Here is a 23584-nt window from a genome sequence, read left to right as displayed (position 1 = left end):
GTGAGAGAATAAGTGCCCTGATAATAATAGAGATATAAACTATACCGTTTATTAAATTTCTAATTTTTTGTTTTTTGTTTTTATTTTTGGGTGTGAGGTATTTGTGACCTTCCAGGGAATGCTACCGGATCGGGTGCTGGAAATCTAGGTTAATTATATCCAATGATTTTATTTTGTTCTAATTTTTCCTTTCTTTTCCCTTTATGTTATTATGGTTTTGAAATGGACAGGGCATACTTTATTCTTGTCTTATCATTAGTACTACAAATTTAATTTGCTTGGGGAAATTTGCTAAAAGATGTCAACAGATCTTTGTATCTGATGATGAAGAGCGGGAGGTCGTGGGTTCAATCGCTGGCTTGTCTTTTTTTACATTGTGTATCTCAATCTTTAGTTCTATTCAGGATCAATTTGTCTTGAATGTGCATGCGAAACAAGCAACAAAAGAGATCCAACGACAAAGTTTTGTTTTTGTCGTAGATAATAATGACAAAGATCGGAAAATTTTTGTCAGCAACAAAAAAGAAGACAATTTTGTTACTAACTTTTCATTCCGTTATTTTGCATTAGGGGCCGTCCAGAAAACACGTGGTTATATATGGGGAAGAGGGGCTTGGAAAATGACCACGATAAGCCATATGGGGAGAGGGGGGTGTAGCTCTCGAACCACCTGTTTTTTTTTAACACGAAAAGCTTATGGTGAATAACAATAGCAGTGTAAAAAATACAAATCATGAAATCATTAAACGCAAAGCGCATCTTAGGGCCGATGACCACGTAGCGTCTTTTCAACTCAGCGTTAAAAAGACGCAGGTGTGCATCGAGAAAAAGCGGTAACGCAGCGTCGGTCGCAATTCCGATGCATATCTGCATTATTTGACCATCGGGCCTAAGATCCTATTTCCATAAAAGAAACGAAAAAACAGGTTACGATTCAGTCTCAATTTCCAGGAAAAAATGGAAAAATATAAAAAAAAAACCGCCGCGCCACGCCACCGCCATGCTTTTTGGCCTCACGCCACCGAAACTTGTGCATCAACTCACTGCAGCAACAGTTTTGAAAAATGTTCATGTTTTTACAATAATCAGGGTTTGCAGAAAATCACTCTCAATAGATAAAGAAAAACGATAAAGGAGAGGCAAAAACTGTTCCGAATAATAACAAGCCATGATAACAAATTTATCAAACTTGTATACAAGTGCGAAAAAACAGAATCAGATATGCAGCACCACAGAAAAATGGTGATTCTCGCATTGTTTTTGCTCCTTTCGTGTTGGTTACTGCACATTTGTGTAGAACAAGTTGAAATGCATCATCAGAGCTAGTGCTCCCCGGATTTGGAGCTTTCTAAAAGAAATTCATCATGGGGTATAGGGTAAAATGTCTAATAGTGGACCCACTAGTAGCGGAATTTTGCTTTTCCTGTCATAAGGAGTAGAAATTTTCTACATATTAATTCTGCTTGATATTTGAAAACCTCCTTAGCCGTGCGGTAAGACGCGCGACTACAAAGCAAGACCATGCTGAGGGTGGCTGGGTTCGATTCCCGGTGCCGGTCTAGACAATTTTCGGATTGGAAATTGTCTCGACTTATCTGGGCATGAAAGTATCATCGTGTTAGCCTCATGATATACGAATGCGAAAATGGTAACTTGGCTTAGAAACCTCGCAGTTAATAACTGTGGAAGTGCTTAATGAACACTAAGCTGCGAGGCGGCTCTGTCCCAGTGTGGGGATGTAATGCCAGTAAGAAGAAGAAGAAGAAGAAGAAGAAGAATTTGAAAACAAGTTCTTCATCTCCTTTTACGATACATACTTAAAACGGCACGATACGATACATACAGATGCCGGCAAGCGTAGCGTTGCTTTATTGTGCAGGTGGGTATTTTGTTATTAATTTCGTAGTGTTGCTAGAAGTCGGGGATTTTTCAACTTCAGATTTGAAAGTAATAAATCAACATGAACAAACTTTTTCATTGCCAATTTGAACGCGAAATGGAGTTAAAAAATTGTTTTCATCATCCTGACTATGTAGCAATTGAAGAATACAGTTCAACTGCTCAGCAATAGGTAATTATTGATATAAATTAATTCGTCTTGTTAATTTTTAGTTGGTGAAAAAAAGATGGTCGCACTGGAACTGTCCGTCGCGTGGAGCGAGCATAAATTATGAGAAGGCATTCAGCTCCGAGTTGTCTTATCTCATCTCAGGTTATGACATAAAGAAGCTTGCATTTAAAAAATCAACATGAAATTCTGATTAATAATAATGCTTTTTAAATTCTAAGGGTCTTCGAACTATGGATATTCCTGCGATATGAAAAAAAGTTGCAGTGTTCCAGAAAAAAAACACTCAAATTCCTAAAGCAATCTAGGTTAAAAAATAGTGTTATAATAACGATTGAAATTGAATTCCAAAACAAATCTCAACCCTTTCAGGACGTATGGGTCATATATGCCCAGCATTTTAGATTGCCTGTGTAATCACAAACGAGAGCTAGGGCATCATTCCAGCAAAATTGTTCATCTGGATATTGCCTTTACAGAAAAAAATATGGGAGCGCAAATTTGACAGACCCTGAAAACTTTGATATCCGAAACCTTGGGAAGATTTCGATTCTAAGAGCATGCAAATGAAGTTGAAATGTTTGAATCATTCTGAATACTTAGATAAAATGAGTCACCCTGAACGTTAAGCCAGTGATTAATATTCAGTATAACAGGATGCTCAAGGTACTCCAAAACGTTCTCAAGTTCAGCCCACGATATCTTCCAGATCAGGCATTTGCAATGTCCTCAGCACCAGTTTATACCCAACCCGATGCAAAAAGAATATGATCCTAATTTCCTTTAACATGAGATCCAAGAGACAAGGTACTCAAAGTAATCTTGACTCAACATTAAGTTGCACAATAACAATGAGATTTGTTCGCAAACTTTTTTGTAGGGCCTTAGAAGCACTGGGTTCACGGACTTGGATGATTAAGTAGCGCAAACTAAAAAAAACTATAAACAAAGACGGGAAATGTTCCAATTGGAATTCCAAATTTACTGTCAGTGTCATTCCAATCGAGCAGGAGACCTGTCATTCCAAAATATCGCGCGCAATATTTGGCAAGGGTTCATTTGAACCAGCACGAATAAATATGTTTGTATTGATATTTGAATATTTTTTCATGGATTTAGGTAAAAAAGTGTTCGTATGTGGTTGAAAATTAATTGAACATGTTTATAGTGAATTGTGGATTTTTATTGGGTGGATGAACACGATACAAATCAAATATTTTGGAATTATTAAATTTGAATAGACCAATGTGGAAAGTATATCCAGCATCAGCAGTGTTCCGCACGCATAGTTGCCTTGTGATTTATTTGTTCAGGGATCAGACTTCCCGTCTTTGTATATAGTGTCTTTAGCTCAAACATAACGGTTTCCAGGACGTTTTGTATAGCCTAAAAGGTCTGTAGTAGCTTGTATAAATAATAATTGAAGTCATATCAAACCAATGGACCTACTGGGACATTTTGTCATACATCATTCATTAGTTTCCGAGCAGCACACATGTTACACATAGATCGCAGTAGCTTATATGTGTCCAGAATCAGTCACAATTAAGTTACTGCAACCATATTCGCTTGATTTGTGCTGCTTGGGTTGGTTAATTGGATAAATCGAATGATCCGAACTCCAAAAAGGGTCTATAATACATTCATTCCTCTATGAGTCGCTTATAAAAGCAATGTTCATTGGAAAATTATACGAAAGAACCATCAGAGTAACCCAAAAAAATATTTTTAGTATAGCATCATTTGTTTCCACGAGTCGATATCGAAGGCAAAATAATGCAAAATTTCTATAAACAGTTGAAAATTATCCACAAAACAATTATAAATTAGCACTTGTAAAAACAAAACTTGCAATTAAAAAATAAGAATTTTCCATAAGAAATCAAAATGTTCTACAACAAAAAAAAACAAAATGTTCATGATTACAATTAATTGCATATTATTCGGCAACTCGGCCGTACGAAAACCATTTTTTTTGTTCAATATCTTGGCTGTGCATATGCACAGCATATGTTTCGAAATGGACAAATTGATATGAAATTTGCGAAAAAGAATCCACGTGTCTTGGAGGGACTCGAACCCTCAACCTCCTACTCTCTAGATAGGCGTGATAACCCCTACACAACAAGACCACTTAAAGGTCACGTTTGCGGAAAAGCCATCAGAATCCGAGTACCAACCTCCACCGCGGTTAGCTCTCTTTTTTGCAAATTGAGAACGAGAGGATCGCACTCCATGCCCGCCCAGACAGTTACTGGGGGGCATGGAGTGCGATCCTCTCGTTTAATAAACAATGTGCACTCGCTTGGCTGTGGATATACAATAGTAAAGCACATGTGGAGATTGGACAAATCAAGCATCCGAAAGATATTCAATTTGCAAAAAAGAGAGCTAACCGCGGTGGAGGTTGGTACTCGGATTCTGATGGCTTTTCCGCAAACGTGACCTTTAAGTGGTCTTGTTGTGTAGGGATTATCACGCCTATCTAGAGAGTAGGAGGTTGAGGGTTCGAGTCCCTCCAAGACACGTGTATTCTTTTTCGCAAATTTCATATCAATTTGTCCATTTCGAAACATATGCTGTGCATAATGTTCATGAATAAATCAATATTAACAATAACCAATAACAAAATTTTTCACAAAATAAATATTTTTTCCACAAAAAAAAAATCAAAATTTTTCACAAAATCTCTATATAATAAAAATGAGTTGATACCGCCATCGAGGGTGACAATGGATCTGGGGGTGAGAATGGGTCATCGCTCTCACCGGCAGTCTGGAGGTCGTAGAGCAAAATCGTTCAAAAAGGTCTCTTATATTTTACTCTTCTTGCCCTCAGATACATTCAATATATTCTACAAGCACTCTAAGTAGTTGAAACAGTGACTCATTCTCACCCCCATTTGACCCAGTGTCACCCCCGATAACGGTATTTCATTTCTGACGATTTAACTCGCGAACGGGTTGACCGATTTGCAAGATTTTTTCGCTAATCGATTTGTTTTGGGATCCACAAGGTTTGTATATATACAAAACAGTTGGTTGAATTTGTTGAAGTTGGGAAATGTAAAAAAGTCATTAGAATACAATTTTGGGTCAGCTGTTGAGGATAACAAAACAAGAGTGCCTGTTTTGTCGTGTTTCTGCTCAGTAAGCAGACAGTCCGCGCTGACCGATTTTAAGGCTCCCCCAGACCTAAGCGATTTCATCGCCGCAACGGCGACAACTAGTCGCCACGATTCTATCGTTTGGTCGCTGCAAGCAATGTTCTATTTTCGCTTCCATACCAACGGCGACAGAATCGCTGTCGCCAAGCGATAGAATCGTGTCGCGACTGTCGCATCGCGTGTGTTTGGGGGAGCCTTTATTCGTTCTGTGCGGTAGAAATGAAAACCAACTAGTGCCTGTTTTGTCGTATTTCTGTTCAGTAAGCGATCGGACGTTTTTTAGGCAGGACGCTGAACATTCGTGAAATCCACGTTTGTGGTTCTGTTTTTAACGTTCGGTGAATAAGTGTGCGATTGAACGTGTTTTATATATGATGCGAAACATTTGCAAGATCCGGGTTACTTTGTTCTGCTTTGGACGGTTCGTAAGTAAATAATGAATATATTTTAATAATTTTTCAGCATCTACTGTTATTGACAAACACTCTATATTGTCGAATAGAGCTCCCTATTATTCACCTTACCCACTAACACAAATTTTCCTTCCCGAGATGAAGGTAGTATGGGTTCCTTGCATCTTCATGATTTTGAACATTCCTTCCCTTCCTTCCGTGTTTGTAAGGACGTGGCCAGGTATACAACTGCTACTGTATAAGAAAAGGTACTAATCCCAAGTACTAATTTGTGACAGTATACAGTAGATTGCTCAATTGAGCATTGTATAGCCACCCACGATTTGTACAATCACATATGCTATGCTATGCTAGCTTTTGAGGTTAACAAAACAAACGCACGGAAATTGATCTCGAGTGCGGTTCTGCAAATAGTTCATTGTGACATTTGCGACACCCGGCAATGCTGAGTTTCTTTCGCATCAATAAAGAGCAATAAAAAAATAAGAAAATTTTTTATTTAAAAATTACAAAATAGCAACCAAATTGATAAAGTTCTCCATGTACTTCAAACGCATTTAAAGAAGGGGTCATCTATGGAAAAATGTTCAATTTTATTGCTTTTTATATTCCTATTTCTTATATGGAAATTTCCACATTTTTTAATGCTCTTTAATATTTTCTCCGTGGCAAGTTTTTAATTTTTGGTATATTTATTTAGTGGTAAATTTTGTACTGTTATTGTTAATATTGATTTATTTATGAGAAGCTTGCATTTTTTCCGTGGAACATTTTGATTTGTTTATGGAAAATTCTTCTTTTATAATTGCAATTTTTGGTTTTAAAAGTGTTAATTTGTTTTTGTTTTGTGGAAAATTCTTCATTGCTTATGGAAATTTTGCATTATTTGTGGAAAATTAAATATTTATCTATTGCTCATACCATGATTTCTTTATTGGGAATTGCCTAATTGCTATGGTTTTCTTTTTAATTTTTTAGGCTGAGTTTTTGTTTTAGTCGATATTGTATCTTAGAACATCGACTCATGGAAGATTTATTGTAGCTTATGAAAGTAATAAATGAAATCGCATTGGCTCAATGGACCTGCTTGGATGCTTAGCGATGATGCACGGATACATCGTTCAGGACTTGGTTGATCGAGTCGATCATATGTTCTGAGACTGAGACCCTGAAATAGTTTACGTTTATTCAAAACTCGGTAATATAATGCCTTATGATCACATAGATATTCGAGGATATGTACTTTAGAGCAGTTTGGCTTAGAACTCCCGAAAAATTACGACTTTTCAGTTCTTTCTGTACTAGTTTTGGCAAGATCCAGTGGAAAACCTCAAATATGTACATCAAATCCATGTAAAAAAAATCGTCCTGAAAGGGTTAAATAACAAAATATTACAATACACAGGATTCTGTTTTTATACGTTTTTTTTCGCTCGTATTTTTGATCGTGTGACTTCATTTTACCACCAAAATCCTCGCAACATGTATCAAAAAATCCTGAATAAAGAAAAATCACATGATAATTAATATACGTTAAAAATTTAGGACGAGTGGGAAATTGAGAAAATGTAAATCGTGTAAAAACAGAATCCAGTGTAAATTAATAAATGCCAAAAGGAACCCAAAGATATTAAAGACTGTAGATTTAAAATGAAAACTAGCATTTTATGACAAAACTGTATAATTCAGGCAAAGGAATATAAAGGACATTGTGTTACGGTTCTGATTAGAATCATAGAATCATGGCATAATGAAGAGAGTTTTAAGATTCTGAATGAAACTTGTATGCCCTTAGAAAAACCTATTAATATTGGAAGGTAAACCAATTTGATGGACAATACTGGAATTTCTACAGGAATGCTACTCAAAAGAAACAACAGTAGGAGCTTGTCATAAAGTAGTGGAATTAAATGGAATAGTACAAACTCGCCTTATGACAACTAAATGCATTCCACTAAAAGCTTAAAATAATTTTCGTAGCAGTAGGAGTTTTTTGCATCTCTAAGATTACATATCAACTTTGTGATTCCTGAACTGGACTCAGATAAACTTTTTGTTGTAAAAGTTCAATTCAGATGCTTCGCTGAGGTTAATATATCTTAAGATTTTCCAGTACCTCCAGAGCTACGGAAGGTCCCAAATACTCATAGGAATATATAGGGATGTTGTTCAGTGATGAACTTTATAATTGTTCAAAAAATCACTTTAATAAGGAAATTATAAAAAAAAAACTGGACTATAACAAATTTTTCTCGAAATTCTTATAACATATCGCGAGTCCACATTTTTTTGTATCCTGATTCGTGATGCATCGAAAGAGTTTGCGAGTTCCACATATCCTAATACTTGATATTACAACATGATAACATCATCAAAATGTTCGAACTCAAGAAAATGTATAATTTCCATGCTGGGCTTAGTTTTATTTTGAATCAGTTGAAATTCCTCTTTTGACGTAGAACTACGTCTGTCTTTTCTAAATTGGGGTACACTTTACGATTTCGAAAAATCAAAAAACGTCACGAAAATATGATAGACTTTGATCGTTAATATTACAGCCGTTTCTCTATGGATTTACAATTGTCTTGGACCATTCGATCAAGGAAGAGTCAACGCTTCATAACCGATGTACATTGAAGTCATTTTTTACGTGGTCTTTGTACACGATTCGCTTTTTATGCGATTTTGTTTTCACTAGAATTTCGGGATATCCATGGTTCATTTAGACACATTTTGGGATTTACGCGGTTTTTTACGTTGTTTTAATTCACGCGGCCCACATCCTCCGCGTAAAAACCGATTCCAGTCTGCCCATGATCGCATATTTGTAACACTCGCATTTTTGTTCATTTAGTAAAAAGCCTGTGAATCGTTCAGAAAGCTCAATTTACTGCATCTAATCCCACAACAGTAAAGTAGGCTTTACTATCTTGCTTATCTGTGGTAAATTGAAAACGATTGAGTTTGTGGGGAGGATTGACAAACGATTTAGAAAATCAACCAAAATGCAAATGTTACATTTATGCGATCATGGGCAGAGTGTGTTATAATACTTAGGTATGATAATATTTAGTACCTATTGAAAACTTGCTAACAATTTAGCAATAATAATAATATTTAGCAGTTTAGGTTTCGGTGAATCAGTCAATCTCGTAAGTGTATCGCAAGCTTCTTCTTCCATAGCACTACATTTCAACTGGAACTTGGCCTGCTTTTCAAAGTAATCGATTAGCATTGTTTTAGTTATTAATTGAAAGCTTTATATGCCCGATATTGCATGAGTATTCAATATGTATCTTGTGTGACAAATACAATGGATACACTATGCTCGGGGTGTCGAGAATGTTTCCCACCCGAAAATATCCTAGATTGGATCGCGAATCGAACTCGCTATCTCCGGTTTCTGAACCTTTGTTCGCAAGGCTAACTGGAGACCTCCAGCCAGCATAGAAGTCAAATTAATGCAACTTACAGGGCTGCACCAGCTGGTGCAGTTCGTTTCTGCTAGCTTACACGCGCGTTTTCTCTCAAAACCTTGGGGGTGTTTGACGGCAGCTTCTCGCTTACGTCTATTGATGCCAGTAGAGAAGCTCGGAATATTCTTCACTGCTGCAGTGGATGTGTTCTGGAAAACTTTCTTCGGTTCGTTTTTGCAGATTCCTATGTGTCCAAAGTCCGACGCAACTCACATGAAGGAATAATAATTATTATCAAACTTATTTATCGCGTCAATTCTGACTTCCTCCATAGGAAGACCACCAAACGCAATTATCAGCCCAGCTTTCACGATGTGATTTTCTATAACGAGCCACCGGGTTTTAGACTGAGAAATCATAAAATGAGTACTAATTTGCTCTGACCCCAACATCTTGATAATTATATCTATGACCAGAGTGCGTAATGCTCACTCAATCTCGGAGCGCAGGATAAATCTAGACCAACATTCGAAAAGGGCGTAACTTTTACGCCCTTTTTCAAATATTGGTCTTGAAATAACGAAAACAGATTCAACCTGGGCTTGAAAAACGCTTGCTTTGGTTTCTCTCATCGAACAGAAAAGTCGAAAACATGTACATTATATAAAGCCACGTAGTTCAACGTCACCTTTGCGTACAACCCGATTGGGCTGCACCTTTGAATTTTTGTCCATCTTCAAATTGATCGGGTTAACCATATGTTTTTAGTTACAAACTTTTTTTTTGTACTTGAAAATAAAACACGTGGTCATAGGGGGGCAGGTGTGGTCTGCCAAATTTCCACGATAAACCACATGCCCTCCCTCCAAAATTGAAAATTTTGAAAATCTTCAAAAGCTATAACAACGTCAATATATTTGCAAAATGTTTCGTCAATTCAATTTGCAAAAAAGACCTAACCGCGGTGGAGCAAACGTGACCTTTAAGTGGTCTTGTTGTGTTATCACGTTATCACGCCTATCTAGAGAGTAGGAGGTTGATGGTTCGAGTCCCTCCAAGACACGTGGATTCTTTTTCGCAAATTTCATATCAATTTGTCCATTTCGAAACATATGCTGTGCATATGCACAGCCAAGATATTTAACAAAAAAATATAACAACGTGGCTTCTGGATGGCCCCTAACGAACTGCACACAATCACTTTTTGTAACGTTGGATTGCCTTCATCAACGGCCAGAATAGAAAGAACGCTATCGCATTGCTTTAGGTATATTACATTTCAATCTCATCACGAACGATACCGAAACTTCGGCTTCTGTCGTATGAGCATATCCGCTCTCAGTTTATCGAAAATCGCCGAGTTACCTCACATGGCTTTACCTGACCTTAACAATCAGGGACTCTGAACGATATTTAAATGTACAGATAAGTTGTATTATAATGGTTAGGTAACGGTTAGGATGATGATTCTTTTTTAGGAATAGAAAATATCTGTACTCGTTACAAAGTACTTCCATAATGAAAATTGTGATTTTTTTATGTTCATGTGTGAAAAAATACCAAGTCATGTGCGTCCCATATTGAAAGTCCCATTAAGAATTTACATGGGCTGATTGCAACAATGTTTCAATCATACTAAATCGTTTCACGGTAATCTACCGAATGATGAACAACGTAACAAAATTTCAACAAGATCTGATGATGTTTCAATTTATTAGATATTTTAGAAGTTTTATATAGAAGATGTAATTGAAAACTCAACAGTCATTTTCGTATGTGAAAACATAGTATGGGACTGATATGCGGGGTCAGTTTATTGTTGACCATGACTCAATGGAAACTATTATCGGATGACCCAATGATTTCATGAAAAATTGTTTACTAAATCTACTAAGTCAAAACTAAGATTTCTTCGCATTCAACAGGTTAGACTTGTATCCTCTCCGGTAATCGTGCAGCAGTGTTGTTGAAAATCGGAGTATAGAAAATTCGTTTTAGTATTTTAATAATTAACTCAGAATGTTGAGGAATCTTTGAATATTTTTATCGACCTACGATGATAATGATATATTTTCAAGCATTTCTAGACGCAATCAAATTGTTCTTGATTAAAATACATATTCAATTTTTTATATTGAATATTCTTATAAACAACCGAAACGAATGCAATAAAATTTGAATCGAACCCTTAAACAATACCACCAAGAGCACTGATTTCCACTCAATGATACACACAAAAACGCTAGATCAATGTACTGCTCAATTTGTAATATGCTTCCTTTCCCCCCTTTTATTCCAGCGGCCCAGCCAGGAACGGTATGCTACAGTCACGCGCACTGTCGCATGTGGGACGAAGAGAGCCACTGTGACTTTCTAATTCCCAATTTGTTCGGCCGGTGTCAATGCACGTCTCCGGCTCGCCAAGCGGGTCCAACCTGTGTAGTGGAATCCGCCCCCATCGATCCCATTGTGACAGACGATGAACAGTTACCGGTCATTGCCAAACCACAACAACAGAAACCGGAACCAAGCGAGCCGCATGTTTCGACGACCACTGAGGATGATTCGGTCGTCGTGGAGGACTTCATGACCAGAGTGCAGCCGGTGGATAGTGCGGAGCAGCAGCAGCAGCAGGTTATGGAAGAGGCCGAAGAAATGGTACAAGTAGAGCAAAGTGGCGGTGCGGGCGAAGAGAGTACGACAGCCAGTGGTAGCTACGATGAGTATGTAACTAGTGAAGAAGCTGTGACTTTCGATGATACTAACAGTACCTCCCACATGCATATGTATGAAAACACGGAAAAGTACACTGCAATGGAACATGAGGCAGAAGAAAACTTTCAAAACCACGATGAAAATGAAACACTTGATACAACTCCTTATCACGAGTCCACAGAATACGATCAAAATTCTTCAGAAATCTCAACCACCGAATCAACCAATGAAAGCTATGAGTACGAGAACGCGAGTCACGACGGAGAAGAATCAGAGAGCTACTATCAAATTAAACATAGCACGCATGTGCATCCACAAGAAGTAGAGCTTATAGAGAAGCACAATCATATCTCTGGAGAAGACCATTCAAATTTGATTGAAGGAGAAGATGAATCCACCCCAAAGACTAGTCAAGAGTCTTACGAAGCGAGCAACGATAGCACTGAAGCTTACACTACCGCTGAATATCAAGATGATAAAAGCCAGAAACATGGACATGCGAGTGATGAACAGACGAAGGAAATGGACGAAACAACACAAGAATCAGACACGAAAAAGCAGGACACTGATAATGAAATTGATGCTGCCATAGTGGAACAAACAACTCCCACAATGGTTCGTTTGGCTAGCCGAACGACGATGATGGAACCGGAAGCTCCCATTTCAACAACGGTCGCCACGCTTCTATCCGAATCGGAATCATTTACAACGACGACTAGTACTACACCGCTGCCGACCACGACCACGACTAGTACTACAACGGCCGCATCTGTTACACTGTTTTCAAGTACAGAGGGCAGCATCAGAGTAAAGCATCAAGGTAAGATGGTGCTTTCGAAGCTTTCGATGCGTTGAGCTTTCTCTCACTCTCGCATCAACGGCACGGTTGAACGATTTTTCGCAGCTGTTTGTGGAAAATACACATTCAAAATATGCAAGACGAGTTTACATTTCAACTTGGTTGAAATTACTGGTGGAAAAATACTATAATTCAAGACAAAAATTTCAAAACGACTTATCTGCTTTTGTAAACAAAGATTCAAACGACGATTTGACGAATCTGATAGCTCTCCCACGCAAACTAACACCATCAATAGGTAGATGAAGGCTTCCGGTACCTGTTGATGGTGTTGGTTTGCGTGGGAGAGCTATCAGATTCGTCAAATCGTCGTTTGAATCTTTCTTTACGAAAGCAGATAAGTTGTTTTGAAAATTTTGTCTTGAATTCTGGTACATTATGGAAAAATTAATAAGGATGCAAATCTAAAACAAAATCACCTAAATGAAACCACACCAATCAATTTGCACAAAGCGACGTTCGATTTCGATTATTTAGATCTAGATGTATCAATCCCTCTGAAAAAAGTTTTAAAAACGAAAGCTTTTCCATTCTAATTTCCATAATATTATTTTGCCTTTGGTACTCGATGGTTCCCTTTAATACTTCAATGCCGAGTGAGGAAGGTGTGTACACACTGTGTAGCTTGATCGTAGAGTACTCGTATCTCTCGTATCTTTTCCACTATTATAGGAATTCGAACACGTGTCGATCTTGGTGATGGGCCGATCTCACTCGGTTTGGCGTGCGTTAACAACCGACAGTGCCAGTTGGCTGATCCGTACACCTACTGCAACGAACTGGGCCGGTGCGACTGTGCCCACTCTCATCAGCAGGAAGCAACGGAGAAGGAGAACGAATGCAATGCTGGTAACACCCGGTGCGCGCCGGGAACGTTTCAGGTTAGTATTAATGATTCATGGGTTTGAGGTAAAATTGATTCAAACTTATGCTTATAAAAATTACTGTCATGTAATCAATTACACCCAGGTTTTTTACACTGTTTTGTTTTAGTCGATTAAGACCTAAAATGCAACAACGAGTTAACCAATCAAAAAAATTCACAAAAAAATTGGAAAAAAATCATCAAGCATAAAGGGTGTACGGAATCAAATTGCATCACTTTCAAAAGCCCTTCTGGGCTGATTTTAACGATATTTTGTGGAAGACGGCTTCAGCATTCGAAAATACTGCCGAAGGAACATGACGTATGCAAATAAATCTTGCGCATTCACCTCCATATTCCACATCTTATAAAAAGCTGAGAATAAAAAGTGTTAGTAATCCAATTTTGTGCTTTTGATCCCAAAATCACTAGAATTGTGGCCGATCGAAAGATACTGGTCTGGAATGAAAACACGAGCTTCGGAAGCCTTCAAAATTGATCAATGCGGAACACAAAATGTTGATTTGGCCTTTCGCGTCAACATTTCGTATTGGTTTATAACTCCAACGTTAACATTTTCGATTATCCGACTAATACAGATAAACTTTCCAAAAAACTTTCTGTTTTGTCGCTTCTATAGTTAAAAACCAAAATCGAAAAAATAAGAAAAGCGCTGAAATCTAATTTTGGACTGATATTTGTCATATTTTGGGAGAGCATCAATTTCATTGTTCAGGCCAGTTCACACTGCAGCACTTTTTTGATTTTTTGTTTTCGATTTTTGTAATAGTTAGAGGCGCCAAGGGAAAGTTGACTTTAATTAAGTTGAATAATCGAATGAGACAATAAAATTAGTTATTTTTTTGTTGGTATAGCTTGCAGGATGAAAAATGTTAGTTAAGGACATGTACAAAATCTTATGAGTCCATCAAAAAACAAAAAAAACCCAGATTAATCCACCTAGCGTTGGTGGTGCCTTTCTCGCATTTAGTTAAGGCACCAACCTTATACGGGGTTTATATGGTCTGATGTACCATTTTCTTCATAACTTTTAAACGCAATGACCGATCGTTATAAAATTCAATAGTGATCAACAAGGCTTTGTCCTCTGTCGAATGAAACTTGTTGCGAGAAAATCGGTTAAGGATTACTATACGAAAAGTTGTCTAATGTTTTTCATAGCTTTTGTGCACACACATACACACACACATACACACATACATACACACGGACAGACAGACATGTGCTCAGCTCGTCGAGCTGAGTCGATTGGTATATAATACTATGGGTCTCAAAGGCTTCTATCAAAAGTTCGTTTTCGGAGTGAAATGATAGCCTTTCGGTACAACTTAGTTGTACGAGAAAGGCAAAAACTTCAACATGTGGATGTATTTAAGAATTACAGTGAAACAGTTATATATGTATTTCAGTCCCTGCAAATTTCATGACAATCGGTTGATGGACTATTTTTTGGCGAGTAGTTCAAAGTTATGCAATTTGATTCCATACACCCTTTAATTCGCTAGTAAAGCCAACGGGACGACAAAACACGACATCTTTGTCTCATCTTATCTGTGTCATCAATAACAATACGAATGCATTGCAAATACAACATGAACAATTCCGAGGGTGAAAATGATATAAAACGAGCAAAAGCACGGACACAGTTCCTTGTGCAAGTAGCATTCGATTTAAGCAAATATGTTGAAAGTTCTTAAGTTTAAAGTATGGGCTCGAGTGCAAAATAGGTTTTAATTTGTAGTTCGTTTGTTTTTCATGATTGTATCATGTTGCATCGTTGAGTAGTATGGGCGATCCGAAAATTAAAGTATGAGACAAATTTATCCATATAGGGATAGTCAGTCTTCTCTGGTGTGTTCAGGCAGTGAACTTCTTCTTGTAACATCACTTACATCCCTTCCCAGTAGAGCTGTTTCCCATGTGAAACTGTGATAAAATTGGTTGTGTAAGCGCGGATCACGAATATGTAAATATATTTTTAATGGCATCCAACTGGCACATCTCTCACGAGTGCATTTCTATTCGATCATTGTTTCCAGGCCTTCCTTGAACAATACCATGGACATTAATTTTTATATTTGAATGATTTTGCTAGGAAATCTAACTTGTTGATAGCCTCCATTTATTATTATTATTATTTATTTATTCAGACTAAGGCCGAAGTGGCCTGTGCGGTATATAAGAGTCTTCTCCATTCGGCTCGGTCCATGGCTACACGTCGCCAACCACGCAGTCTACGGAGGGTCCGCAAGTCATCTTCCACCTGATCGATCCACCTTGCCCGCTGCGCACCTCGCCTTCTTGTGCCCGTCGGATCGTTGTCGAGAACCATTTTCACCGGGTTACTGGATAGCCTCCATTTATGTTTATTAAATTTATTATCTTATTATATACGCACGGCCCTTTCTATTTGAATTTTATAGTATAAAGTAATCAAATAAGGTAATTTTAATATTTTCTATGAGAGATCGACTATGATGGTGATATTTGAGGTTATGGCTTTCAGTCTTCTTGTGCTCAAAAACGGGTTTTACGTTTTTATCCGACGTTTCGGTTACATATATTGTACCTTTATCAAGGAGTTAACTAAGTCCCGTTTTATTGTTACATTGTCCTAGCATAGAACGTTTTGTCACAACTTTATGTTATCTCTATTTTTCGGTAGGGGCTGCGAAATTTGAATTTATCCGGGCACCAGGAACTATCGTGTAGTACTTTTTTGGCGCCACTTAGTTAACTCCTTGATAAAGGTACAATATATGTAACCGAAACGTCGGATAAAAACGTAAAACCCGTTTTTGAGCATAAGAAGACTGAAAGCCATAACCTCAAAAAAGTAATTTTAATAATTCATCTAGTTTAACATGATAGTCTTAAATAGGCATCTATTAATTATTGAATTTGATGACCAAGCTGCTATGTACAGTACGCCAATATTCACATTAACAATTTGATAACCTAGTCTAGGATTAACGCCCGACCTGCTGGCTGCTGTAAGCAACGGACCCTGAACTTCTTTTCAGACTCTCTATAACGTTCATGTACAGTGTTTATGCCATCGAGACGGTCGACCTCAGATATTCTTGTCCTGGGAAGAGTGCTTAGGATCAACCTCAGCATATCAGATGATGAGTATTAGCGCAGCTCACCCAAACCGGCATGCCGTATTCAATCACGAGGAGGATGATATTCTTGTAGACAGTAAGCTTATTTATCAGTGATAATCACGACTTGTGGTTGATAAGTAGGTACAGTAGTGAAAAGGACATAATACTAAAGAGAACAGACACGGAGACTGATACCATTTTTTTTAAACGTGTGTAAAGATCCTCAGCGCCGCCAACGCAGACTGCCCGACATACGAACTCAATCTCACCAAGCGATGGTGTTGGCTTACACTATGTAAACAATTTGATGCTACCATATAGTAGTGAATCAGAATGAAAACTAGCTTTGAGGGTCAGTTTGCAATCCGGCTTCAAACCGCACCATTTCCTCACTAAGGTCTTCCCCCTTCAAATCTTCAGGTCCCTGGGGCACCACTATGAGGAGTTTGGTTCCAAGAAAATCACGAATGAAATATCTCCATTCCCATTTCTTGTAGAACCTCGAATGACGAATGAGGGCTAACTGTTGACCATCACTGCCGTAATCTGAAAAAAAGTGATGTATGCGCTAAATTACAACACAAAGGGTTTCTATTTTTCTGTTTTAAGCAAGTCTCTAATTTTAATAAGGTCAACTTTTTCAAAGAACCCATATTTGCAGCCTCCGCACATGTTTTTTAAATTTAAAATAAAAGCAGAAACGGTGCGCATACGTTCCGATATTGTTTTCAAATTGTCGTTTCTTTTAAACTCAGGCGCCAGAAGGCATAACCGAGCCGTTAGGGGCCCACACACGTTCCGACGTGTTGTAGCAAATCGGATCGTCTGTGGGCAAGTTATACGACTATTGGACAGTACAACTTTCCCAAAGACACTCTGGTCGGTCGGAGTGAAGACCGATCCAAATTTCCTGGGGGCGGAGTCAAAGTTGTACAACTCGTCGGAGCGTGTGTGGGGCCCTTTATGTATTCGAAATGTTAAATGGCTTGGTCGAGGTTAAAGAGTTCAACAAAATAGAAATTAACCTGGATGGGATAGGATATGATGAGGGTTAAAACTCGCCCTTAAGTAGCGTTGATGCTGTCTTCTAATCATGATTGGCGTGGTGCAGACAGGAGACAATTTGTAATGTTACAAGCAAAACGTTTCTAACTAAAAGCAAAAGACATTAAAATCACTGTCTTCGACCAGAGGTCGTACAGACTGAACACTTAACATCTAGCTTGAGACAACGGACATGGCATTTACACAACACCCAGTGGGCCAGTGGAGAATTTTTCGCGTCACAAAAAGTTTCCTCCTCACCAGGGCGAGAATCAAACCCACACTCCATGGCACATGCGTTTAGACCATTGACGTCGCTAACCGCACGGCCACAACGCCCAAGTTTCTATCGAGTGGAGTGGGTGAGAACAAGGTGGACAAGACTCTGCGAAAAATATAAGGGGAAGTTAATGATATTGAGGCGATTTAAAAAAACGTGAACAATGGCCATGTAGTCTAAATCAAGCTTCCCCAACACATATTAAATATCCACAGTATCTTGTTTCCCTTGTACCTGGAGGAATGCATATAAATCGGACCTGGCCACATCGTATTCGGGATAGTCCCAGATTGCATGATTGATGTCTTCAACGGTTGCCCCACAACCGCATCGATTACTCTACGAGCCTTATTCGATAGTAATGCACCTGTCACGAGTAATGCTACGTACACACCAGTCAAGCAGTTTGACGAACATTGACTCCGCCCCCAAGAAATCGCTTCGGTTGCTGCTTTGTTTGAACGTGTGTGAAGTTGTTCGAACAACCATTTGACAGTTGGCGGCTCGGTTGGAAAAAATTAAAACGGTTTGAGTTTGGTTTGAGTTGTCGGGGTGGAGTCAAGGTTCGTCGAACATGTTTGAGCATTTGTAGTGAAGTTGCCCAAACCCCCATATATTTTTTATGGTTGGTGCTTCGGTCGTTCGTGTGTGATATTGTTGGTCGAATAAATTGATTGTTCGTGTCGCTGTTGATTAAACTTGATGGATGTTTGAATAAACGGGAGGTGGAGTCAATGTTGGTCGAACTGCTTGACCGTATGTACGTTCCATAATGGTTGAACAATAGGTGACATATCACTCTAATGAAGTCTCGGCTAAGGTTCAACTCGCTCCGACATGTACAACATTAGTGCGGTCCAACATGTTGGAGCGTGTATGGGGCCCCTAATGCAACGTACACACCAGTCAAGCAGTTTGACGAACATTGACTCCGCCCCCAAGAAAACGCTTCGGTTGCTGCTTTGTTTGAACGTGTGTGAAGTTGTTCGAACAACCATTTGACAGTTGGCGGCTCGGTTGGAAAAAATTAAAACGGTTTGATTTTGGCTTGAGTTGTTGGGGGCGGAGTCAAGGTTCGTCGAATATGTTTGAGCATTTGTAGTGAAGTTGCACAAACCCCCATATATTTTTTGGTGGTTGGTGCTAAAGTTGGCGCTTCGGTCGTTCGTGTGTGATAGTGTTGGTCGAATAAATTGATTGTTCGTGTCGCTGTTGGTAAAACTTGATGGATGTTTGATTAAACGAGAGGTGGAGTCAATGTTGGTCAAACTGCTTGACCGTGTGTACGTTCCATAATGGGCAGGTTGAAGTAGCTCAAAGTTTTTCCTATCTTGGTTGTTCTTTTTATCAACAAAAAAGTCGACCCGGCAGACGTTGTCCTGCATAATAGGCGAAAATGCGCGTTGTGAAATTCGCATATGAGTCTTTATTTCAAGAAGATGGAACTGAGCGGGATGGCAATAACTCCGAGCTACTTCAACCTGCTCATTAGACAGGACTATTGCCTCTGACTGTTGGAGAGTACAACAGTCGTACAACTTGCTCACAGATACTCAGACTTTACTCCGACGGAATCGACTTTCGTGGAAGTGTAGTCAATGTTGTACAACATGTCGGAGTGTGAGTTGATTCCGTAAAGAATGACCAATTGTGGGGAGTGGTGAAGTCATCTAGATGGAACATGTATTGCGATTTGTTCTAAAACCCACGATTCCAGTAAAATGTTGTAAATTAATTTGCAGCTGATTATTTCGTCTTTTTCGACTAACTACCAATAATGCTTCACTAGATGCTGAGTTAAAGATTCAATCAGTGATACATTCCGGAGATCCAGAGTACTTCAATCTATCGACCAATAAAATGTGTCATGCAATGTACACACCAGTCAACACACGGTCACACGGTCAAGCAGTTTGACCAACATTGACTCCACCTCTCGTTTATTCAAACATCCATCAAGTTTTACCAACAGCGGCACGAACAATCAATTTATTCGACCAACAATATCACACACGAACGACCGAAGCGCCAACTTGAGCACCAACCATCAAAAAATATATGAGGTTTTGTGCAACTTCACTACAAATGCTCAAACATGTTCGGCGAACCTTGACTCCACCCCCGACAACTCAAACCAAAATCAAACCGTTTTAATTTTTTCCAACCGAGCCGCCAACTTTCAGATGGTTGTTCGAACAACTTCACACACGTTCAAACATAGCAGCATTTCTTGGGGGCGGAGTCAATGTTCGTCAAACTGCTTGACTGGTGTGTACGTTACATTAAGACCTGCAACAGTAAAAGCACGTATTGCGCATAAGCCCCAAAATTTTATTCCCACCTTTGGTTTTCCGCGCCGAGCACTCAGCGCCAGACTCGGCGACAAGGAGATAGTGGTTAAGTTGGTACGCCTGATTTTTTGACAACTGATGTTGATTGGTTGTGTAAGTGCATCTGTGCTTTTAGCTTTTAGCTTTAATTGTCAAATGCACATTTTGACAGCAATATAGATGTATGAGTGAATAAAATGTGCAAATGCTCTATCGCGGAAGCAGTCGCTAAAGCCAAGTGTCATTTCGCGAAGTCGAAGCAAATTCTGCTCTTCCCTCCTATGGGAAATCCCATTGCTATCTGTCAGAGTTTGAGTGAAACATGGCCGCCATCTCCTCCTCTCTGTTGCTCTACTGTAAAAACCCATAAAGAACTGTCATTGTTTGTGTGAAGAATTTTGCTTCGACTTCGCGAATGGTTTCAGTGACGAAACGAAAAGTTTCAATGCAAAAAGCAATACTAGGGTGCCAATCAAAATCGACTTTTCGAATTTCAAAAACGGGTAACATTCAAAAGTTTATCTCCTCGAAAAAAGTCCAATGCAAAATTTCAGCTCAATTGGTTTTCGTTAAGTGTTTGACCAAAGCGGTCAAACACGAAAATTTCTCAAGGGAATACAGGAAAAAAATAAAAGAAAAATTTGAATTTTTCTTGATGCCAAATGTCTTAAAAGTCCATGAAACGTCGAGATTTGGTGCGAAAACAGAAATTGGAAAATATTGACTTTTTGGGACTTTTTTGAAACTTAATTTTTTTTTTCGAAATCAAGAATTTTTTTTTGATGACAATGTCTTAAAAATACATGAAACGGCGAAAAAAAAATATTTTGAAAAAAATTTACTTTTTGGGACTTCGAAATCGAAATTTCTTTTTGATGCCAAATGTTTTAGAAATGCATGAAACGTTAAGATCTGGGGTTGTCTCGACGTTTCATGCATTTCTAAGATTTTCTGCATAAAAAATCGATTTCAAAATAAAATCAAAATTTCTCAAAAATTATGTAGGTCCTAGAAACTGAATTTTCTCAACAAAAACCCAGATGAATCCACCTAGCGGTGATGGTGCCTTTCTCGACTTTCGTAAAATGTGTTTGCTTGAAAGTAGATGTGCTAGTAGCTAGGAGTAAAAAAGAAAAACTTCTTTGTCCGTTCTATGAAAATCGGATTATTTCAAGCAAAGATATTGTAGATCCAGTTGAAAACGCGAGATCTCTGTTCGGTTTTCAACTTGATCTATGTACAATATGCTAATAAGAATTTCTACAATTTTTTTCCTTTTCCAATCTTTTTGATGTACATACCCCTGTTTTATTTTACCCAGTTATATATTTTAAGGATATCACATTTGGATGTTTGTTAAAGTGAAGCTCTGACTACACAAAAAGAAAACGAAAATGTCATTCCCATCAAGCGAGCGGAGGGCAATATTTGTTATGATATGAATCTCATGACCGTCCTTCTACCAAACTCCCGTATGAAGATGGGAGGGAAGTGTATCAGTGTGGAAGCATCCGATAGTTCGTTTTCGGAGAGAAATTATAGCCTTTCGGTACAACTTTGTAGCACAAGAAAGGCAAAAAGTATTTTGGCCATAATTTCTAAGGTTATAGTCCAAGCTGGCCAATTTTCAATAGAAAATAATAGAATAGGATTCCGCGTCCAATGCAATTTGTTGTGAGTAAATCGATTGAGGGTAAGTGCATGAAAAGTGAGCTAGACTTACGCACTTTTTATAACATAAAGCATTTTGGCCATAATTTTTGTGCCCATAGTCCGATCTTCCAAATTTTCAATAGAAAACAATACGACAGGATCTCGCGTCGAATGGGATTTGTTGCAAGTAAATCGGATGAGAATAAGTACCAAAAAAGTGAGCTATACTTTTTGCACTTTTGGTGCGCACACACATACATACACACACAGAGACATCATCTCAGTTCGTCGAGCTGAGTCGATTGGTATATAACACTATGGGTCTCCAGGCCTTCTGTAAAAGTTTGGTTTTGGAGCGAACATATAGCCTTTTCGTATACTTTGTAGGCAAAAGCCAAAATGGTGTTTCGGTCATAACTTCCGATCCCATATTTCGATCTGGCCAATGTTCAATAGGACACATTGGGACAGGATACTGCGTCGAATGCAACTTGTTGCGAGCAAATAAACTGAAAATAAATGCCTAAAAATGAGTGACATTCTTTACGCGATTTTTCGTAAAGTTTGCATTTTAGCCATAACTGGCCAATTTTCAATAAGAAAAATGGGACAGGAATCTGCGTCGAATGTAACTTGTTGCGTGTAAATCGATCAAGGTTAGGTGTCCGAAATATAGGTAACATTTTTTTTTGTAATTTTTCTATTAAAAAAGGTAGTTTGGCCATAACTTCCGATCCCATAGTCCGACCTGGCCAATTTTCAATAGGAAATAATGGGAAAGGATTCTGTGTCGAATGCAATTTGTTGCGAGCAAATCGGTTGAGGATAAGTGCCCGAAAAATGTGTGACATTTTTTACGCGATTTTTACGTATCAATTTGTATTTTGGCCATAACTTCCGATCCCATAGTCCGACCTGGCCAATTTTCAATAGAAAACAATGGGAAAAGTTTTCCGCGTCGAATGCAATTTGTTGCGAGCAAATCGGTTGAGGATAAGTGCCTGAAAAATGTGTGACATTTTTACGCGATTTTACGTATCAATTTGTATTTTGGCCATAACTTCCGCTCCCATAGTCCGGCCTGGCCAATTTTCAATAGGAAACAATGGGAAAAGATTTTGCGTCGAATGTAATTTGTTGCGAGCAAATCGGTTGAGGATAAGTGCCCGAAAAATCATCATTTATATTTTGGCCATAACTTCCGATCCCATAGTCCGACCTGGCCAATTTTCAATAGGAAACAATGGGAAAAGATTTTTGCGTCGAATACAATTTGTTGCGAGCAAATCGGTTGAGGATAAGTGCCCGAAAAATGAGTGACATTTTCTACGCGATTTTTACGTATCAATTTGTATTTTGGCCATAACTTCCGATCCCATAGTCCGACCTGGCCAATTTTCAATAGGAAACAATGGGAAAGGATTCTGCGTCGAATGCAAATCGGTTGAGGATAAGTGCCCGAAGAATGAGTGACATTTTCTACGCGATTTTTACGTATAAATTTGTATTTTGGCCATAACTTCCGATCCCATAGTCCGACCTGGCCAATTTTCAATAGCAAACAATGGGAAAGGATTCTGCGTCGAATGCAATTTGTTGCGAGCAAATCGGTTGAGGATAAGTGCCCGAAAAATGAGTGACATTTTT

At 38.5% G+C, this 23584-nt stretch overlaps 1 protein-coding gene across 5 annotated transcripts in view; it reads left to right on the top strand.

The window, feature by feature from the left end:
- Window positions 1-23584, top strand: part of LOC134208665 (uncharacterized) — a 181084-nt gene that overhangs the window by 149717 nt on the left and 7783 nt on the right. For all 5 annotated transcript variants that reach the window (XM_062684439.1, XM_062684437.1, XM_062684434.1 and 2 more), the window contains 2 exons: window positions 11363-12598; window positions 13310-13518. In XM_062684439.1, the coding sequence (XP_062540423.1) occupies window positions 11363-12598; window positions 13310-13518 (1445 nt within the window). The remainder of the gene's footprint in view (window positions 1-11362; window positions 12599-13309; window positions 13519-23584) is intronic.

The sequence above is a fragment of the Armigeres subalbatus genome, chromosome 2, assembly GCF_024139115.2.
Source record: "Armigeres subalbatus isolate Guangzhou_Male chromosome 2, GZ_Asu_2, whole genome shotgun sequence".
In the NCBI taxonomy this organism is placed as follows: domain Eukaryota; kingdom Metazoa; phylum Arthropoda; class Insecta; order Diptera; family Culicidae; genus Armigeres; species Armigeres subalbatus.
The sequence above is the reverse complement of the archived record's forward strand: the minus strand, read 5'-3'. Positions and strand labels throughout refer to the sequence as shown.